The sequence below is a fragment of the Rhinichthys klamathensis genome, unplaced genomic scaffold (assembly GCF_029890125.1).
Source record: "Rhinichthys klamathensis goyatoka isolate OS25496 unplaced genomic scaffold, OSU_Roscu_1.1 h1tg000059l_1, whole genome shotgun sequence".
Classification (NCBI taxonomy): Eukaryota; Metazoa; Chordata; class Actinopteri; order Cypriniformes; family Leuciscidae; genus Rhinichthys; species Rhinichthys klamathensis.
Window position 1 is genome coordinate 403951 of NW_026606604.1, and position 17071 is coordinate 421021.

The window sequence follows — 17071 nt, forward strand, 5'->3', positions numbered from 1 at the left end:
AATATGCGGTGAGTGGTGCTAAAAGGATAATGCTCTATCGTATACTAATCCCTATCCTAAACCTAACCAATAGTGTTAAAACAAAAACAAACATGAGATAAAAACACATTTTTTTGTAGCAACCATTCCTTTTTGTCTAGCTTCTACACTTTTTGAGCACTGACAACATGTGTTTCACGGGACTTGTAATAGCAATGCTGTACCAGGTGAGCTACCGATCAAGTTTACTACGTCAGAAAAGCCATTCATATGGAGCTAGTTATGTGATATCTGTTACGGTGTGGTGCAGGCAGAAGACGAAGAGTCAGAAGTTCCAATGCAAACGTTTACTAACGATATAACTCAAATAGGTATAGACAGGCAGAAGGTTCACACACACTAAGTACAACGGAGAACGGACAAAGACTGAACAGAAGGGAACTAAATACAAACACAGATGAACATTGATTGACAGAACACAGGTGAAACAGATGATGATGATGATGATGATCTAAACACAGGTGATACAGATGAACTGATAATGATGATGACACTTGACATGAAGATAGGCAGACAAGTCCAATGAAAACAAACTAAACAGAACACAACTGTGACATTACTCCCCCCTCCCGGTAGGCGTGTCCTCGCGCCGTAGATAGACCAACTGCGGAGGGAGGGAGGGGACTCAGGAGGAGGACGAAGAGCAGGTGAGGGTAGACAGAAGGCAGGAGGGACCAGGGCGGAGACGACGGAGGGAGGAGCCATGGTGGAGGCAGGGCTGACGACTCCAGGGGGCTGACGACTCCAGGGGGCCGACTGACGGGGGCGAAGCAGATGGGAGAGGAGACCAGGGTGGAGCCGGAGGGCCAACGAGCTCGCTGAGGATCCGGCGGGACATGGCGAAGCCGCCGGCTCTGGCGACTGAGGTGCAGGCGGGGACACAGAAGGGCGCGGTGGAGACAGAGGGAGTGAGGACCAAGGAGGAACAGAAGGGAGTGAGGAGTCCAATGGAGCCAGGGGGACGAAGGGACGAGGCGTAGCCAGAGGAGTGCAGTCCAGAGGCGAGGGTAGGTCAATGAGTGACCAAGGTGGATCTGGGGGGATGAGGGAGCCTGGCGAAACTGGTGAACTGATGGGCCACGGTGGAGCTGAGGGAGGTAGGAGCCAAGGTTGAGCTGATGGATCGACAGGCCGAGGTAGAGTCCTGGTCGCGGAGGTCTGAGGCGGAGACCGGGGATCCACCGACCATGCTGGAGCTGCAGGCTGGCAGACCCACGGTGACCCCACCTCCCCGAAGGTGGTTTGAGGAGCTGAGGGGCTGACAGGCAGTGGTGGAAGAAGGGTTGAGAGGTGGCAGATGGGAGAAGGAGGCTGGGTGGGAATTCAGGAGCAGATTCAGGCTCGGGGACAGAAGGCTCAGGCTCGGGGACAGAAGACTCAGGCAGGGCGGTCTCGGCGGGACGAGACTCTGGAAGGGCGGTCTCGACGGGACGAGATTTTGGACAGGCGGTCTCGGTGGGATGAGACTCTGGAAAAGGGACAGAAACAGGTCAGGAACAGGTCTGGGAATATGGACAGTCCTTGGGTCAGGAACAGGTATAGGAACAGGACGGGGAACAGGTATCGCGCGTGGCAGCTGCCATCCTGGCTGAGGGCTCAGGCGGTGAGGCGGCGGCCATCTTGGCTTTCTTCCAGACCTGACTCAGGCGCAGCGGCCATCTTGTCCGAAGACACTGGCTTGGCAGGCATGACGTGAACAGTCTCTGGTTCGGCAGGCATGACGTGAACAGGCTCAGGCTTGGTAGGCATGACGTGAACAGGCTCAGGCTGGTCAGGCATGACGTGAAAAAGCCTTGGGTCTGGCTGTGTTCCGGATCGAGGCACGACGCTCTCCAGACACCAGATGACGGTATCCCTCCTGTCCAGTCCGGTGGTGTCTGGGAGGTCGATGGGATGGTTTAATGTGGCCTCGATCCGGAACAAGGTATCCAGGCTCTCGTTGTTGAGGGTGCTGGTGCCGGCAAGGCTGCAAAAGTCCAGGGCAAAAAAAAAAAATTTTGGCCCTCCTGAGCCATGACGATTATTCTGATCCTAACATCCATTTTGGGCGGTCCGTTCTTCTGTCACGGTGTGGTGCAGAAGAAGAAGAAGAGTCAGAAGTTCCAATGCAAACGTTTACTAACGATATAACTCAAATAGGCATAGACAGGAAGAAGGTTCACACACACAAAGTACAACAGAGAACGGACAAAGACTGACTTAACAGAAGGGAACTAAATACAAACACAGATGAACATTGATTGACAGAACACAGGTGAAACAGATGATGATGATGATGGCACGTGACATGAAGATAGGCAGACAAGTCCAATGAAAACAAACTAAACAGAACACAACTGTGACAATATCAGCATCAAAATGTATTAGTTTACAAATCATGCACTATTGTAGAATTGTTTTGAGGTAATAACATATCTTGCAAAAATAAGCCTTGATTAATCGACAATATTCCCCTGTAATCATAATTTGTGTGAACAGGAATAAAGGTTGTTGGTGTTCTACTACCTCTAATGTTCATTTCAGCTGGAAACTGCAGTAAAGTCTATGCATTGGTAGGCTATATTTTGGGGGATTTGGAAAAATCTGCATTGATCCTGAACAGCAAGCTGTTAGACCAGCACATCACCACTCTTAAGCATAATATGCTAATAATCATCAAAGCGCTCAGTGGACACTAAACAGCTTGCTGAATGCAAATTACGCATCTTTATTCTAATCTTAAGTTGTGGTGTTAATTATCTAGGTCTGACAGGGCCTGCACTTGTAAACAGTATGCTTGTGTGCCTTCATCGACCGCTCGCTAAGTGCTGCTGGTCATCTGGACAGGTTAGTTGGTGCTACTGTTATTCCATGATATAGTGGTGCACAGTTGACTACATCCCCCCTACACACACATACATGCTCTCTCTGTGAGGCTGCGTGTAACACATGGCCCTTTAGTAGTGTACTAAGAGCCTCTCCATCTCCCATTATGGCTCTGGCTGGCACATGCTATTCGCCAACTAGCGCTTCACTAAAAATACCCTGCACTGACCAAGCAGGGCACTCGCTTGGGATACATCGACAAGTATAAACAAGTCAAGAAGCCTTTTTTAAATGCTGCCCCCCATAAGAGAGATAAGCAAGGCAGCACTGTTTACTTAGCAAATTAGTTCGCAAGCTATGATATAATGATATAAAGCCATAAGTGGCTCTCAGAGCTTTCGAGTGAGGGATAGTAGAGCCCTTCGAAATCCTCCACATGTCCGTCTGTTTATGTAGCCATGAAAAAGGTACATGATGATTGGTAAAGCTAATGGAAAGACCTCGAAAGCATGATTTGAATAAGTAGTTTGAAAGCTAGTTTGTTTTGAAAAGTCCACACAATTGTTTAATTGGATGCAGAGCTACAGTATGCTCACAGCTATATTACTTTAGAATAGTGAATTGCACGTCTGTTCGACAGGGAAATAACAATACTAAACACAACTGATAAAATGTAACAAACAATCATATATAGGCCTTGTCCACACGGACATGGGTATTTTTATAACCGTTACTTTTTTTACGCGGTTCGGCCGTTCGTCCACACGGAAACGCAGTATCAGGACACTGAAACCGAACATTTTTGAAAACCCCTGCCAGGGTGAGGATTTTCAGAAACGCTGGTTACAGTGTTGTCGTGTAGACAGTAAAACCGGGGTTTTTGCCTTGCGACGTCAGAGTGTGCGCCCGCGCTGCGCCGTTATCCGCCTACCGGAACCTGTAATAACTTTTTGTTAGGCTTCTGCCAACGTGGCTTTACGGTTAGGGTTATATCCCCGCCTGCTGGTGTGGCATGCTCTTGACAGTGCTTGATAGCGTGTTTTTGCGTTCTCATGTGGACAGGATTTGATATGACCCAGACTACATTATATTAATGGTTTATGTCCACCACAATGCACATTTTGTGTTGTGAATTCACCAAAATAGCAGCTGGGTTTCCATTGACATATTTGAATGCACCTTTTGAGACATTACATCAAAATTGATGAATGGAAACACCAAGATTTGAGTAAAATTTCAAAAATGTGCATACAAATTATATGTAAGTTACAATATATTTCACTCAATTATGAAAAGAGTGAAACAGTAAATTGTGAAATAGTATTATTATTTAGTGATTTCAAGAAACTATGGAAGCTTGTTTCCGCCACGGAATAAAACAATTTAAAAGATAATTGTGACTTTTTATCTCACAATTCACTTTTTTTCTCACAATTCTGAATTTCTTTCTCACAATTGAGAGTTTATATCTTGCAATTCTGACTTCTTTTCTCAGAATTGTGAGATATAAACTCCCAATTGTGAGTTATAAAGTCCAATTCTGAGGGGGGGGGGGGGGGGAAAGACTGACTTGAAGTCAGAATTGAAAGTTTATATCTCACAATTCTGACTTTATAACTCGCAATTGCGTGTTTATATCAAGCAATTCTGAGGAAAAAAAGTCACAATTACTTTTTTATTTTTTATTCAGTGGCGAAAACAAGCTTCCATAAGACAGTTCTTATTATTATCAATGATGAAAACAGTTGTGCTGCTTATTATTTTGTGATATTTTTTTTTCAAGATTCTTTGTTGAATAGAAAATTCAAAAGAACAACATTTATTTGAAATATATATTTTTTGTAACAATGTAAAAGTCTTTACTGTCACTTTTGACCAATTTACTGCATCCTTGCTGAATAAAAGTGTTAATTTATCATGTGTTTTGCCTTTTTATTGAGATACAACGAAGTGATAAAAAGCAAAGTGGGAGAGAGGGGGGGACACGAGCCAGGACTCGAACCTGGGGTCGCCTGCAGCACAACTGCGCAATATGTCAAAAAGCTGCCCATGAGGTTATTGGCTTCGACATAAAAGTATTAATTTCTTACTGACCTAAAGTCTGACCCCAAACCTTTGAATGATAGAGAATGATTTTTGTACTGTGTTGGTTCGCCACTTGATTTCCAGTGTAAAATCTGTGAGCTGAAGCGGAAAAGCAGTTGAGAATCACTGTTTTTGATTCATCACAAAAAACAAACACCCCTTACAATTTTAGCATAAAAACCCAAGCAACATTTAAAGATCACAACAGTCTTGGCCGCATGTAACCTGTTGTTTCTCTTCTAGCAAGGACCATTTGCAGCTGACATCTATAGCAGGGAGATAATTTCCTGCTTTACCTCCAAGGCGGCCACAGCTCAGGCCCATTGACATTCAGCGTGCAGGAGGGAAGAGTGCAGAGACTGACATAAGAGACAAGGGAGAAAAGAGAAATAGGAGCACTCTTAGGCAAGAACCTGCGCCTCTGCGTGGAGATGCAATCTGCAGGAGCATATGGGGCGAATTCTCCCCACGACCGCCTGAGCCAGTCCACTGCACTTCAGGTTTATTATAGGGACCACAATGGAGGGAGGGAGGGGGGGAGGGGTGGCTGTCATAGCCAATCACAGGAAATGACAGTACTGCCTCGAAACATACAGGCAGCACTTTTGTTTTATTATGCACGGCTCTCTTTGATTTGTGCAGGGCGAGTACTTGGAAGAGCCGCTCTATATCCCAGCACTGGCATTACACCAAGGAATCGTATGGGTCGCAGCACTCCGCACAGCATAGTGCATTGGTAATTGTCCCATAGATTAATTCATGAGCCTGAGGATAAATCGACAAGTAGTAGACTAAGAGATGAACTTTGGTGCCGTTCGTCAGATGTTTGACATGTATTACTGAGCAAAATGAAGAGCAGATGCAAAGCATGAAAGCGTACGTGAAGATCAGAGAGGAAGAACAGAGGGACTCCAATTTACAGGATTATGAGCACTTCTGCAGGGCAATCAATAAAAATTCATTCTGATCAAATATTTAGAAGAGCAAAAATGACTAAATATCTGTCATTGGACTGGGTACTTGATACATCCAGGCTGCATTTTTAAAATGACATGCTGATGGGTTGTGCCCCCGAAGAATAAGCAGAGTACGCCTTTGATGAAAAATTCAATTATAAATAAGATGTGATAAGAAGAAGAAATTTGATTTCGTTTTTGATCCAATTAGATCTCTCGTCTTGCTCTCTAAGAGCACAGTTAAGCATTCTGTAAAACTTCAAATGTAAAAGTTTGAAAGTTTGTCACCCACGCATGACCGTGTTCGATACAGAACCGCACATCTTCTTAACAAATGCCTAGCAGACTAGCATCACTAAGCATTGCAGCTTTCCTAATATCCCCCTCTTCTCTCTGACTGAGTTATTTAGGGGATTAGCAGACCATTATTTTTATTTATTTATTTATTTATTCATTTATTCATAGTGCACTTTGTCAAAGCTTAGCAGAGGCATTTTTCTGGCTGCGATTAGACGTGCCTTTAAAATATGCAAAATATAAAAGTGGTTAAGCCTTCTCAAATTTTACTCATTTAGTGTTCAACTGGCGACATGAAATAAAATAAAAATATTAATAAAATATATATATATATATATATATATATAAATATATATATATATAAATATATATATATATGTGTGTGTGTGTGTGTGTATACTGTGTGTATACATAATATGTATACACAGTGTGTATATATATATATATATATACACACTCACCGGCCACTTTATTAGGTACCCCATGCTAGTAACGGGTTGGACCCCCTTTTGCCTTCAGAACTGCCTCAATTCTTCGTGGCATAGATTCAACAAGGTGCTGGAAGCATTCCTCAGGGAGTTTGGTCCATATTGACATGATGGCATCACACAGTTGCAGCAGATTTGTCGGCTGCACATCCATGATGCGAATCTCCCGTTCCACCACATCCCAAAGATGCTCTATTGGGTTGAGATCTGGTGACTGTGGAGGCCATTTTAGTACAGTGAACTCATTGTCATGTTCAAGAAACCAATTTGAAATGATTAGAGCTTTGTGACATGGTGGAAGTAGCCATCAGAGGATGGGTACATGGTGGCCATAAAGGGATGGACATGGTCAGAAACAATGCTCAGGTAGGCCGTGGCATTTAAACGATGCCCAATTGGCACTAAGGGGCCTAAAGTGTGCCAGGAAAACATCCCCCACACCATTACACCACCACCACCAGCCTGCACAGTGGTAACAAGGCATGATGGTTCCATGTTCTCATTCTGTTTACGCCAAATTCTGACTCTAACATCTGAATGTCTCAACAGAAATCGAGACTCATCAGACCAGGCAACATTTTTCCAGTCTTCAACTGTTCAATTTTGGTGAGCTCTTGCAAATTGTAGCCTCTTTTTCCTATTTGTAGTGGAGATGAGTGGTACCCGGTGGAGTCTTCTGCTGTTGTAGCCCATCCGCCTCAAGGTTGTGCGTGTTGTGGCTTCACAAATGCTTTGCTGCATACCTCGGTTGTAACGAGTGGTTATTTCAGTCACTGTTGCCCTTCTATCAGCTCGAACCAGTCTGGCCATTCTCCTCTGACCTCTGGCATCAACAAGGCATTTCCGCCCATTGAACTGCCGCTCACTGGATGTTTTTTCTTTTTCGGACCATTCTCTGTAAACCCTAGAGATGGTTGTGCGTGAAAATCCCAGTAGATTAGCAGTTTCTGAAATACTCAGACCAGCCCTTCTGGCACCAACAATCATGCCACGTTCAAAGTCACTCAAATCACCTTTCTTCCCCATACTGATGCTTGGTTTGAACTGCAGGAGATTGTCTTGACCATGTCTACATGCCTAAATGCACTGAGTTGCCGCCATGTGATTGGCTGCTTAGAAATTAAGTGTTAACGAGCAGTTGGACAGGTGTACCTAATAAAGTGGCCGGTGAGTGTATATATTCCATTCACAAGTTTGGGGTCAGTAAGTTTTTTTTCTTTTATTTAAACAATATGCAGTAAAAACAGTAATATTGTGAAATATGATTACAATATTATTACAAATTTAAAAAAAAAAATGTATGCATTTTATTCCTGTGATTGCAAAGTTACATTTTCTGCATCATTGCTCCAGGCTTCAGTGTCACATGATCCTTCAGAAATCATTCCAATATGCTGATTTGGGGCACAACAAAACATTTCTTATTATTATCTATGTTGAAAACAGTTGTGCGGCTTTGATATTTTTTAGAAACCATGATACATTTTGTTGTTCGGATTTTTCATAAACATAAAGTTAAAAAGAAAAGCATTTATTTGAAATAGAAATTGTTAACAATAGTAAATGTCTTCACTGTCACTTTTGATCATCCTTGCAGAATAAAAGTATTAATTTCTTTCAAAAAATCTTACTGACCCCAAACTTTTGAACGGTAGCCTATACATGAAATCTAAATGATATATACTACCTTCTTATTGTGAACAATTCATTGGTGAGATTGGAAACATCACTTCATTACTTCACTTTTCCGTTATTGTTTGTTTATTAACCACCATGGGTATAATCATATATTGCAAATAATGTGTAATCATATGCTTATGATGAGAACAACCAGAGTAAGATTGTTTAATTTAAGCTTTAGGTGTCGTTATCTTGACGTGATTTTATATTTTGTGGATTTCGCCGCTACAGGTCTTGGCTGGATACTCTGGCACAATGATATGGATAATCTCCCCTTGAACACTCCGATTATGATTGCGAAAATGAGGCTGCATATTTCCCAAAGGTATAGGAGTGTGTTTGTTTAGTGAACGCAGCTACAGCATGACAAATTCCCTTCTATGGAGGCTACAGTTTCTAAATCTCTAAGCTTGCTTACTTTTCCTAAACACATGCACACATATGGACATTTGCTCATCCCTCTTTCACCCTGAGATTTGCTCCAATTTCCATCATCAACATTTCTGACCATAGTAATCCAAGGTCATTATTAGAGAGCAGACCGTTAAACCCTGGTAGTGACATGTATTGTGAACGGCTCATTTCTACATTATGTGCAGGATTTTACCCGCATCCAGTGGCGGAATAAGTGCAGCAGAAATTGCGAGTCTGTGTCCAGCCTATGTGCCAGTATAGAAACAGCTGTTTGTTTTTTTGTTTTTTTGCATATAGAGCCTTCTAATGTAGCAGTCAAAATGTATTTTTTTCATTCACAGCTGTGATATACAGTTTAATTATAAATGTACTTCACTGATGTCTTTAGAGCAATGAATATTTGGTCATATTTGTCTTCTAACATAAGCTAATAAGCCGTAGAAATTTCAGAGCAGCCCCAAAACATTATCTCCACATCTCAATTAGATAATATTTGGCTTTCATAAGAATCAGCTTGTTTGGTTGTAGCCTCAGGGCTCCCAAATACTGTTTCTTTAACATCTATTATGACTCAGTTTTTTCCATTTGTTACTTCCCCTTGTGTATCGTGGGTATAGCACCCTATATTCAGTTTTTAAAAAGTCTCTGACAAGTCCATTGCATTTTGAATAGAATACAAAACTTTATATATCTATCTATCTATCCATCTATCTATCTATCTATCAGGCTATATATACATACACACATATATATTTGTGTGTGTGTGTGTGTGTGTGTGTGTGTGTGTGTGTGTGTGTGTGTGTGTGTGTGTGTGTGTGTGTGTGTGTGTGTGTGTGTGTGTGTGTGTGTGTGTGTGTGTGTGTGTGTGTGTGTGTGTGTGTGTAAAGTATACAGATACATTTCAGGAACGTTTTTGCAAAGCATCGAAAGAAGGTAATATATTATTAATAAATCATGCAGAACACGATCTAATTGCATATTTTTGAACATCCATTTGCGCAGCTTCTAAATATTGTTGGGCGAGACCACAGAGATCTAAAAATTTGTTTATTCAGAATACTTGAAAACATACACTAGAATAGAATATTAGAACAGAGAAAAGATGCTTGTTTGCCTCCCAGAATGGTGCGGTTACATCTCCTACCTGCAGGGGGCAGGGGGCAACTGCCCACGCTAACCAGCCAAACCTTGACCCCTGCAGTGAAACTTGATTGTTTTAATTAAACATGTAAAATGAATAAGATCAATACATCAGGGTGTGTTTAAACCAAGTTCATGGAAAATTAGTGTAGGTTAAGTCACGGCACTTAAAATAATAGCATATAAATAATAGCGCTACATCTTTACTAACACACAAACATTGATGCAGGATTGATATTTGCTTCAAGTAGATGTTGACTATATGAGATTGTTTTTAATTTTGATACTGAATGTACACTGATATTCACAGCGGTATGCCTATGAGTTGGGAGCGCTTTCGCTTTATTACTGGCCTGGTTTAAGAGACCAGAGCAAATGCACTCGGAGTAGCAACCATTGTGCTATTAGATGAAAAGCTCACTCCTGTGTCTAGAGCCTATAGTCATAACAGCATCTCCACTGCCTGGAGAAAAGGGAGAGATATCGTGTGTGTGCGCGATTGAATTCTTCTATATGCGTGCGTTATAGAAGTGTGTGGGCGAGATAGAGAGGAAAATAGCATATGTGTGTATGTAAGAGACAGAGTCAGACAGCGAGCAAGAGGGAAAGAGAGAATAACAAGATAGGTGTGTGTTTGTCTGTGTCATTCGAGGTAACATATGGGGAAAAGTCGATCAGACACAGCTCAGGTCTGGCAAAGGAAATGTTTTTGATCTGTCAAATGCTTATCAAAAATATTTGGGGGTCTATATTTTCGCTGATGTGAAGGAAGCCCTTTTTAACCCTTAAATATACCATGATTAAAGCTGCTATGAAAGCTTGTGTCCACCTCATAATGTAAAAAAGGAAAAAGGTAATTGTGACACTATATTTCACCACTGCATCTCATAAGAAAAAAAACAACAACTTTATTTGTATCTCACAACTGCAATTAATACTTCACAATTGCAATGCTTTTTCTCATAATTTCAACTTCATATCTCATCCTTCCGACTAACGTTTTTTTAACTGTGATATTTGTATTTTTATTGCAACTTTAAATCATTGCAACTTTATTTCGCACAATTCCGACTTTGTTTCTCAGAAGTGTGACTTTAATTGTGACTGTTGCTAGTAATTGTAACTTTATATCTCACATTTTCAACTTTATTTCTCATAATTGCAACTATTTCTCACAATTGTGTTTTTATCTCACAGTTACGACTCTCTCAAAATTGATTTCACATAGATGGAACTTTATTTCTCACAATTGCAACTTTGTATCTCAGAATTGTGACTATTTGTCTATGACTTTGCCTTTAATTGTGACTTCATCTTTCACATTTGCAACTTTATTTCTCTGAAACTTTATTTCTCACAATTGCGACTTTGTATTTCAAAACTGCGACTAATTTTCTTTTATTTGTGATGTTATCAAAAAAATCACTTTGCCCCATTACTCATTATTCCATTTTAACCTCCACTACATCCTTATTTTCATACTGAGGATTTTTTTTGTTCTTATTGCTTGTTTATTCTTATTCATACTGCATGTGTGTATTGTCTCTTACTGTATTATGCATTATTGCTGTTGTGTATTGTTTATTCTTACCGGTTTGTCCTTTATTGTGTATTCTTTATTTATTTTATTTATTTTCTTTGTAATTTAATGTTCCTATTGACTCTCTTTTTCCTTTTTCTTTCTTTTTTCCTTTTTTTAATTTATTGTCCTTTCTCACTGTCCTTATGGTGAGAAATGGACGAAATAAGTAATTGTACTAAAATGCATATGTTAATAAAGATCTTGAATCTTGTTATATGAATAACTTTGTTTCTCAAGACCATATCTTATTTCTTGTTTTTTTGCAACTTTAAATCACACAATTGTGGTTTTCAATCTCACAATTGCAAAATTGTTCTCACAATTGCAACTTTATTTCTACAATTGTGACATCTTTGCCTGTAATTCTCACTATATATCTTATATTTGCAACTTTTTTAATTCTACTAACTGTGACTCGCACAACTGCATCTTTCTACATTGGCAACCATTCAATTTGCAATTTCATATCTCAAATTGTGATTTACACATGTTTCTACATGTGAACAGTCCCAATAAACAAGGTCACTGCATTTACATATACTTATACACTAGAATCATGCAAAAAGTAGTGGATAATCAATAACATACATTGGGGGTTTTATCTAAACTGTCTCAACCTACATCCTCATATCTTCTCTGATTATTCTCTTGTAACATGATGGCTATACTGACTAATATAGAAAGGTCTTGATCACCACACAAACTGCATTTGCTTAATGTCAAAACGAAAACAAACAGAGAATTTTAAAAGGTCAGTTTGGCTTTCTGGCCTTGTGTACAAAGCTATCTTGATTAATACAAGACAAAGCGCTTTGCTAGAGAGCGTCCCCCCTTCAAATCAATTTCATATCAGTCATACAAAACTAGAAAGGCAGCTCATTAGGAGCATTTTGGAATCTGCGCACCTCCACCAAAGACAAATGTTGTTATTTCAGCTTGGCACTGCATTCAAGTTGTTGTTTAGGGTCCCTTAATACCCAATTTACTAACAGAAATAAGTGAATTAATCTTTCAGGGACTGCCTGCACAGATGCCTGCCATTTGCTTTTAACTGGGAAAAGTTTTAATAGAGAAATGAGACATCATAACAATTATAAAGAAATAAACGAATGCAAAAAGCAGCTTCCGCATTAAATTCACCTTACCAAGTAGCCTTAAACACAGCTGCATCAACCTTGTTTTGTAAGGACAAGCAAATTGGCTTGAACTAAGGTGACCAAGCGTTGCAACCTGAGGCAGCAGTCTAGTTTTCCCATAGGGTGTGCAACTGAAATGAAACCCACTCGTCTGGTTCAGTTCTTCAGTGTTTTCCTAGCATTGTATTGTCTAGGTCTTAATTGCTATGCTTTTTGCAAGTCCTTTGTTTCTATCTGTCAAATAAATCCATTTAGTTGATTATGGGTAACTACTTTTGTTCTAACCAATTGCTGCATCTAACAGACAGAAGTACGGCGTTATTGGGGTGACATCATATATCCAAAGAAGATATTAATAAATAACATTTTGTTGATTAACACAATTTTAATTGGCGTCTCGAGATGAATCTCAGTCAGAGGAGTCTCGCTCGCTGAGCAACATCCACAGTGACATGTTCACCTTCCACTAAGATAACTTTGCTCCCGATCAGGTCATTGAGCTGCCACTTTGACTCAGTGTGGCTGTTACAGAGAGAACAAAATCCGACAGCAAGCCGAGCCGATCGTGTACATGACGTGATTAAGGAAATCACACTAATCACGCCATCCATTGCCTGGACTAATTATAAATGATTCTGCCTTTTTTGCTGTGGTGAAACTGAAGCGAACAAGAAAAAGCCCCATCTAACTTTCATTCTCAGCAGCAGTCCCTTACATAAGCCAAATCAATCCAGTTACCTCTTCTTTTTAATCAGACCTGCATGCGAGAGCTCGTAGGGAGATGGATGTTTAGATCAAATGCTCCGGTGGTCTTGGCTAACAAAGAGAGAAAGAGATTTCAAAAACCTCTGCAGCTCAATTAACATTTGCTAAATTTATCTCAAACCTCCATCCATCTGTCAGAGGGAGAATCCACTATCTAAGCTACTTACTTTCTCTCCCACATGTAGCCACAGAGCTGGAAAGATTCATTACAAAAACCAAAAAGAACGATCTTGTTGATTAATCATTGTTTTGGCACCTTTGTGAGTCTTGGCTGCTTTCTAATTTTGGTCCATTAAATGAGTGACTATTCCAGGCTGTTAATCTTATTATTCCTGGCTACCTGAAGTCAGTCCGGGCGATAAACCTTTTCGCTTACTTGCTTGTCTGTAGCAAGTGTGTGCAATAAATCAGTATCAGTGAAATCAGTCATTCATAATTCCCACGGTCGAAAAATGGTTGACTATGAACTGCTTTAGGTGTTGCTGCAGAACAAACATGGATTTTATATTATAAGACCAACCATCCAATTATTTCTAAGATCCAATTTCTCCTTGACTCTATTGCTAACTCTCTGCAAGGCAATTAGCCAAGTAATTAAATTATGTAGTAATATTAAAGTGGTTGGGCGCTTCCAGGCTATATTAAAATCCATGCCTAATTCACCCAACATTGTGTGTGTTGCAAAAACTTTTTTCTTTTCTAAGAGTTTTATTTTCATATTTTGCCCCCCCCCCCCCCCCCCCCCCCAAAAAATAAATAAAAAATATGGTAACAATTTACTTAAAGCCTTTATGTTTAATACATTATAAAAGTATTTTTAATGCATGAATTATGCTGTGTAATGCACCTTATGATGCATTTGTATGATCTTGATTCTTGTAACCACAGTTAAAATACATGTATCCATTGCTACACCTTTAGAAAGTGTAATGCAATTAAAACACACAACAAACAACCAGTTTCAGACGTAACAAGGAATCTGCAGATATAATGCATTTTAACTTTGGTTGCAATTATTTATGAACAAATTATATAATGCATTGTAACGTTCATTATGCATACCTTTATAATGCATTATACATAAAGACTTTAAGTAAAGTGTTACCAAATATACTTATTCACCAATAAATATCACAATAAAGTATTTCGAAAAGGTTACACTTTCACTGCAACAATTACAACTCTACCGCAGATGACAGAACACTTTGGATTTGTTCATCCAATAGCCAACTTTAAGAGTTGAACAGACGCTGTGTTGACAGTCAAGGTTACAGCGTCATTGTTAAGGGCAGCTCAGCAGGGAATCCAGCAGCTAACTTTCAGCCTGTCTTAACACATGATTCATAAAGCTTCATTCTGAAAATAAACTGCCAGTGTGTTCAGATGTGGCATGTGATGCATTTGAACATCAGAAGTCCTATTGTAATGGGAAACGCTGGGAGTGTTCTATTGTAACATCTGTGTTCTATTTGGGGGGGGGGGGGGGGGGGGGGGGGGGGGGGGGGGGGGGGGGGAGAAATGGTAAGAAAGTAAAATTACACATCTGGTTTATTATGATTTGATTTTGTGATCATGTTATGGTATATGACAGAATTGATATCATCTGAATCATCATGCCTGACGGAGAAGGATGTAACACTTCTCAATGTACATCTACAGGATCCCCCAATGGTACATTTCACATTCATTTGGTTAACAAAAATAATTGTGAATAACACACTTTTGTTTTCAGAGTTGTTTGTCTATGTTTTATGTATGTATGTATTTTTTGTATTATTATTTATTGTAGATTATTCCAATGTTTACATTTAAAAAAAATAATAATTGAAATGGATTTACAGTAAAATTGGGTGATTGAGGGATGGCAATAAAAATATTTGTATTGATTAATACATTTATTTAAAAATATATGTATGTTTGATTACCACATAAAAGCCATTCATAAATGTAATGTTTTCTATTGGTGTTGGTAGTGGGTTGGTTGTAACCGCAGCACTTGTAATTGAAAACAATTTACAAAGTTTTAAAGATAAGCAGTACATTTATAAACAACTTTAATTTGAAGCAAATATGGAATATTACATTAAAGTTTTAGTTACAGACGTGTTGGAACAGTCCCCGGTTTCCTTTGAATTTCACCAGTCTGGTTAGACAAAACTGAAACGCTGTCGTACTTTTTGCACCGAAAAGCATATAATTGTCTTGTCTTTTAGGTTAAATGTCATCTGCACCAGAGCACCACCACTTAAATATCTATCACAGACTCGAATGATTGTTGGTCCTTGCCGACCGTGATAAACTGCAATGTAATATAATGACCACATGTAAAGCAAATAATCCAAGTTCTTCAGAAGAAATCATAACTACACCGGTCACATTTGTGGAGTAAATGCCACCGGACTTCACTAACGCACGCCAGCGTGCCAGATGCTTCCCGCTGCCCACCACTGCAAAAGAGCCAAGAAATCCTCTTTAACTTACGGGAGGATGAAGAAGCTGCTTCAGAGATGCTGAGGTGGCTTAAAATCCACAGCAAAAGCTTCAGTCCGGTCCCGGTGGGTGTCTGCATCTTCGAGTACAGTGAGGTCAGCTTTCCTTCTCGCGCGCGCTGTCCGGAAGAGCAGCTCCACAGAGCGAAGCCTCTAAATGAGCGAGACCCGCACTAACCGACGCTTCTCGGCTCTGATACTCAGTGTGGATATATTTCTGCGCAACAGTCCGGCTTTTTAACAACAAAAGACTACAGTAAAGCACTTTAACGCGGTATTTCAAGCCATGTCGAAGCGCGTGGCGCCGTGCGCTTCAGTGAGTGACGCCTGTCTCGCGGAGGTCGCTGTCCAGGTGCTGAAGTTACTACACGCAGCTCGCGCTCGTCCATATAAACACAGAACCCCTCTCTCCTCCGAGTTGGTACATTCCACGAAACAGTGGAGCAGCCCTCGCGGGACAGGGGCCATTGCTTTGAGCGCCTTCTCATGGGCAGCAGAGAATAGATTACATTTGAATGAGAGTCGCTTTTATGTTTATAACTAAGGCTGTTTCTGGAGGACTGCTGATAATGGGCAAGATCTTGGCCGTAGAGTTCACTCAAATTACAAGGGCGGTCATACGATAAGTAATTATAATGAAATGCTACTGCAGAACTATACATACAGCTAAAGTACAAACGGGTCCGCTAGAGGGCCAGTGGAATATTTACAGCGTGAGAAAAATAATTTATTTTTAGGGCTGCCAAAGTTAAGATGTCAACTTGAGATACTGAATATGTAATTTTTTAAAACAAATCCCAATCTTGTTTCATTCGTTTTTAAGAGGGTTGGGAATCCATGATTATTTTATTCTTTTTTTTTTTAGATTCTTTAAAAACCAAATCTGCATATTTTTACAAGAAAATATTTGTATTTCTAAGTGTTCATATCTCGATCCTCCTCTGTGGCTCTGAAACAGTATTTATTGAAAAATGTTCTTTATGTTACAAATCAATTCAAGTCATTTGTCACCTTTTGTTAACACTTGTCTATGTGCTGGAGTTTATAAATCCTTTTGCAGGGCAATTTAACATTTAATATATATATATATATATATATATATATATATATATATATATATATATATATATATATAATATATATATTAATATTAGAGGATTTTTTTATCATACTTATCTAAAGGAAAAGTATGTGA

At 39.9% G+C, this 17071-nt stretch overlaps 1 protein-coding gene across 1 annotated transcript in view; it reads right to left on the minus strand.

The window, feature by feature from the left end:
- Positions 1-16296, minus strand: part of cntnap2a (contactin associated protein 2a) — a gene marked incomplete at its 3' end in the record, with an annotated part of 380680 nt that extends 364384 nt beyond the window's left edge. The window contains exon 1 of the mRNA XM_056248806.1: positions 15869-16296. Coding sequence (XP_056104781.1) covers positions 15869-15956 — 88 coding nt within the window. The remainder of the gene's footprint in view (positions 1-15868) is intronic.
- Positions 16297-17071: the final 775 nt, after the last annotated feature.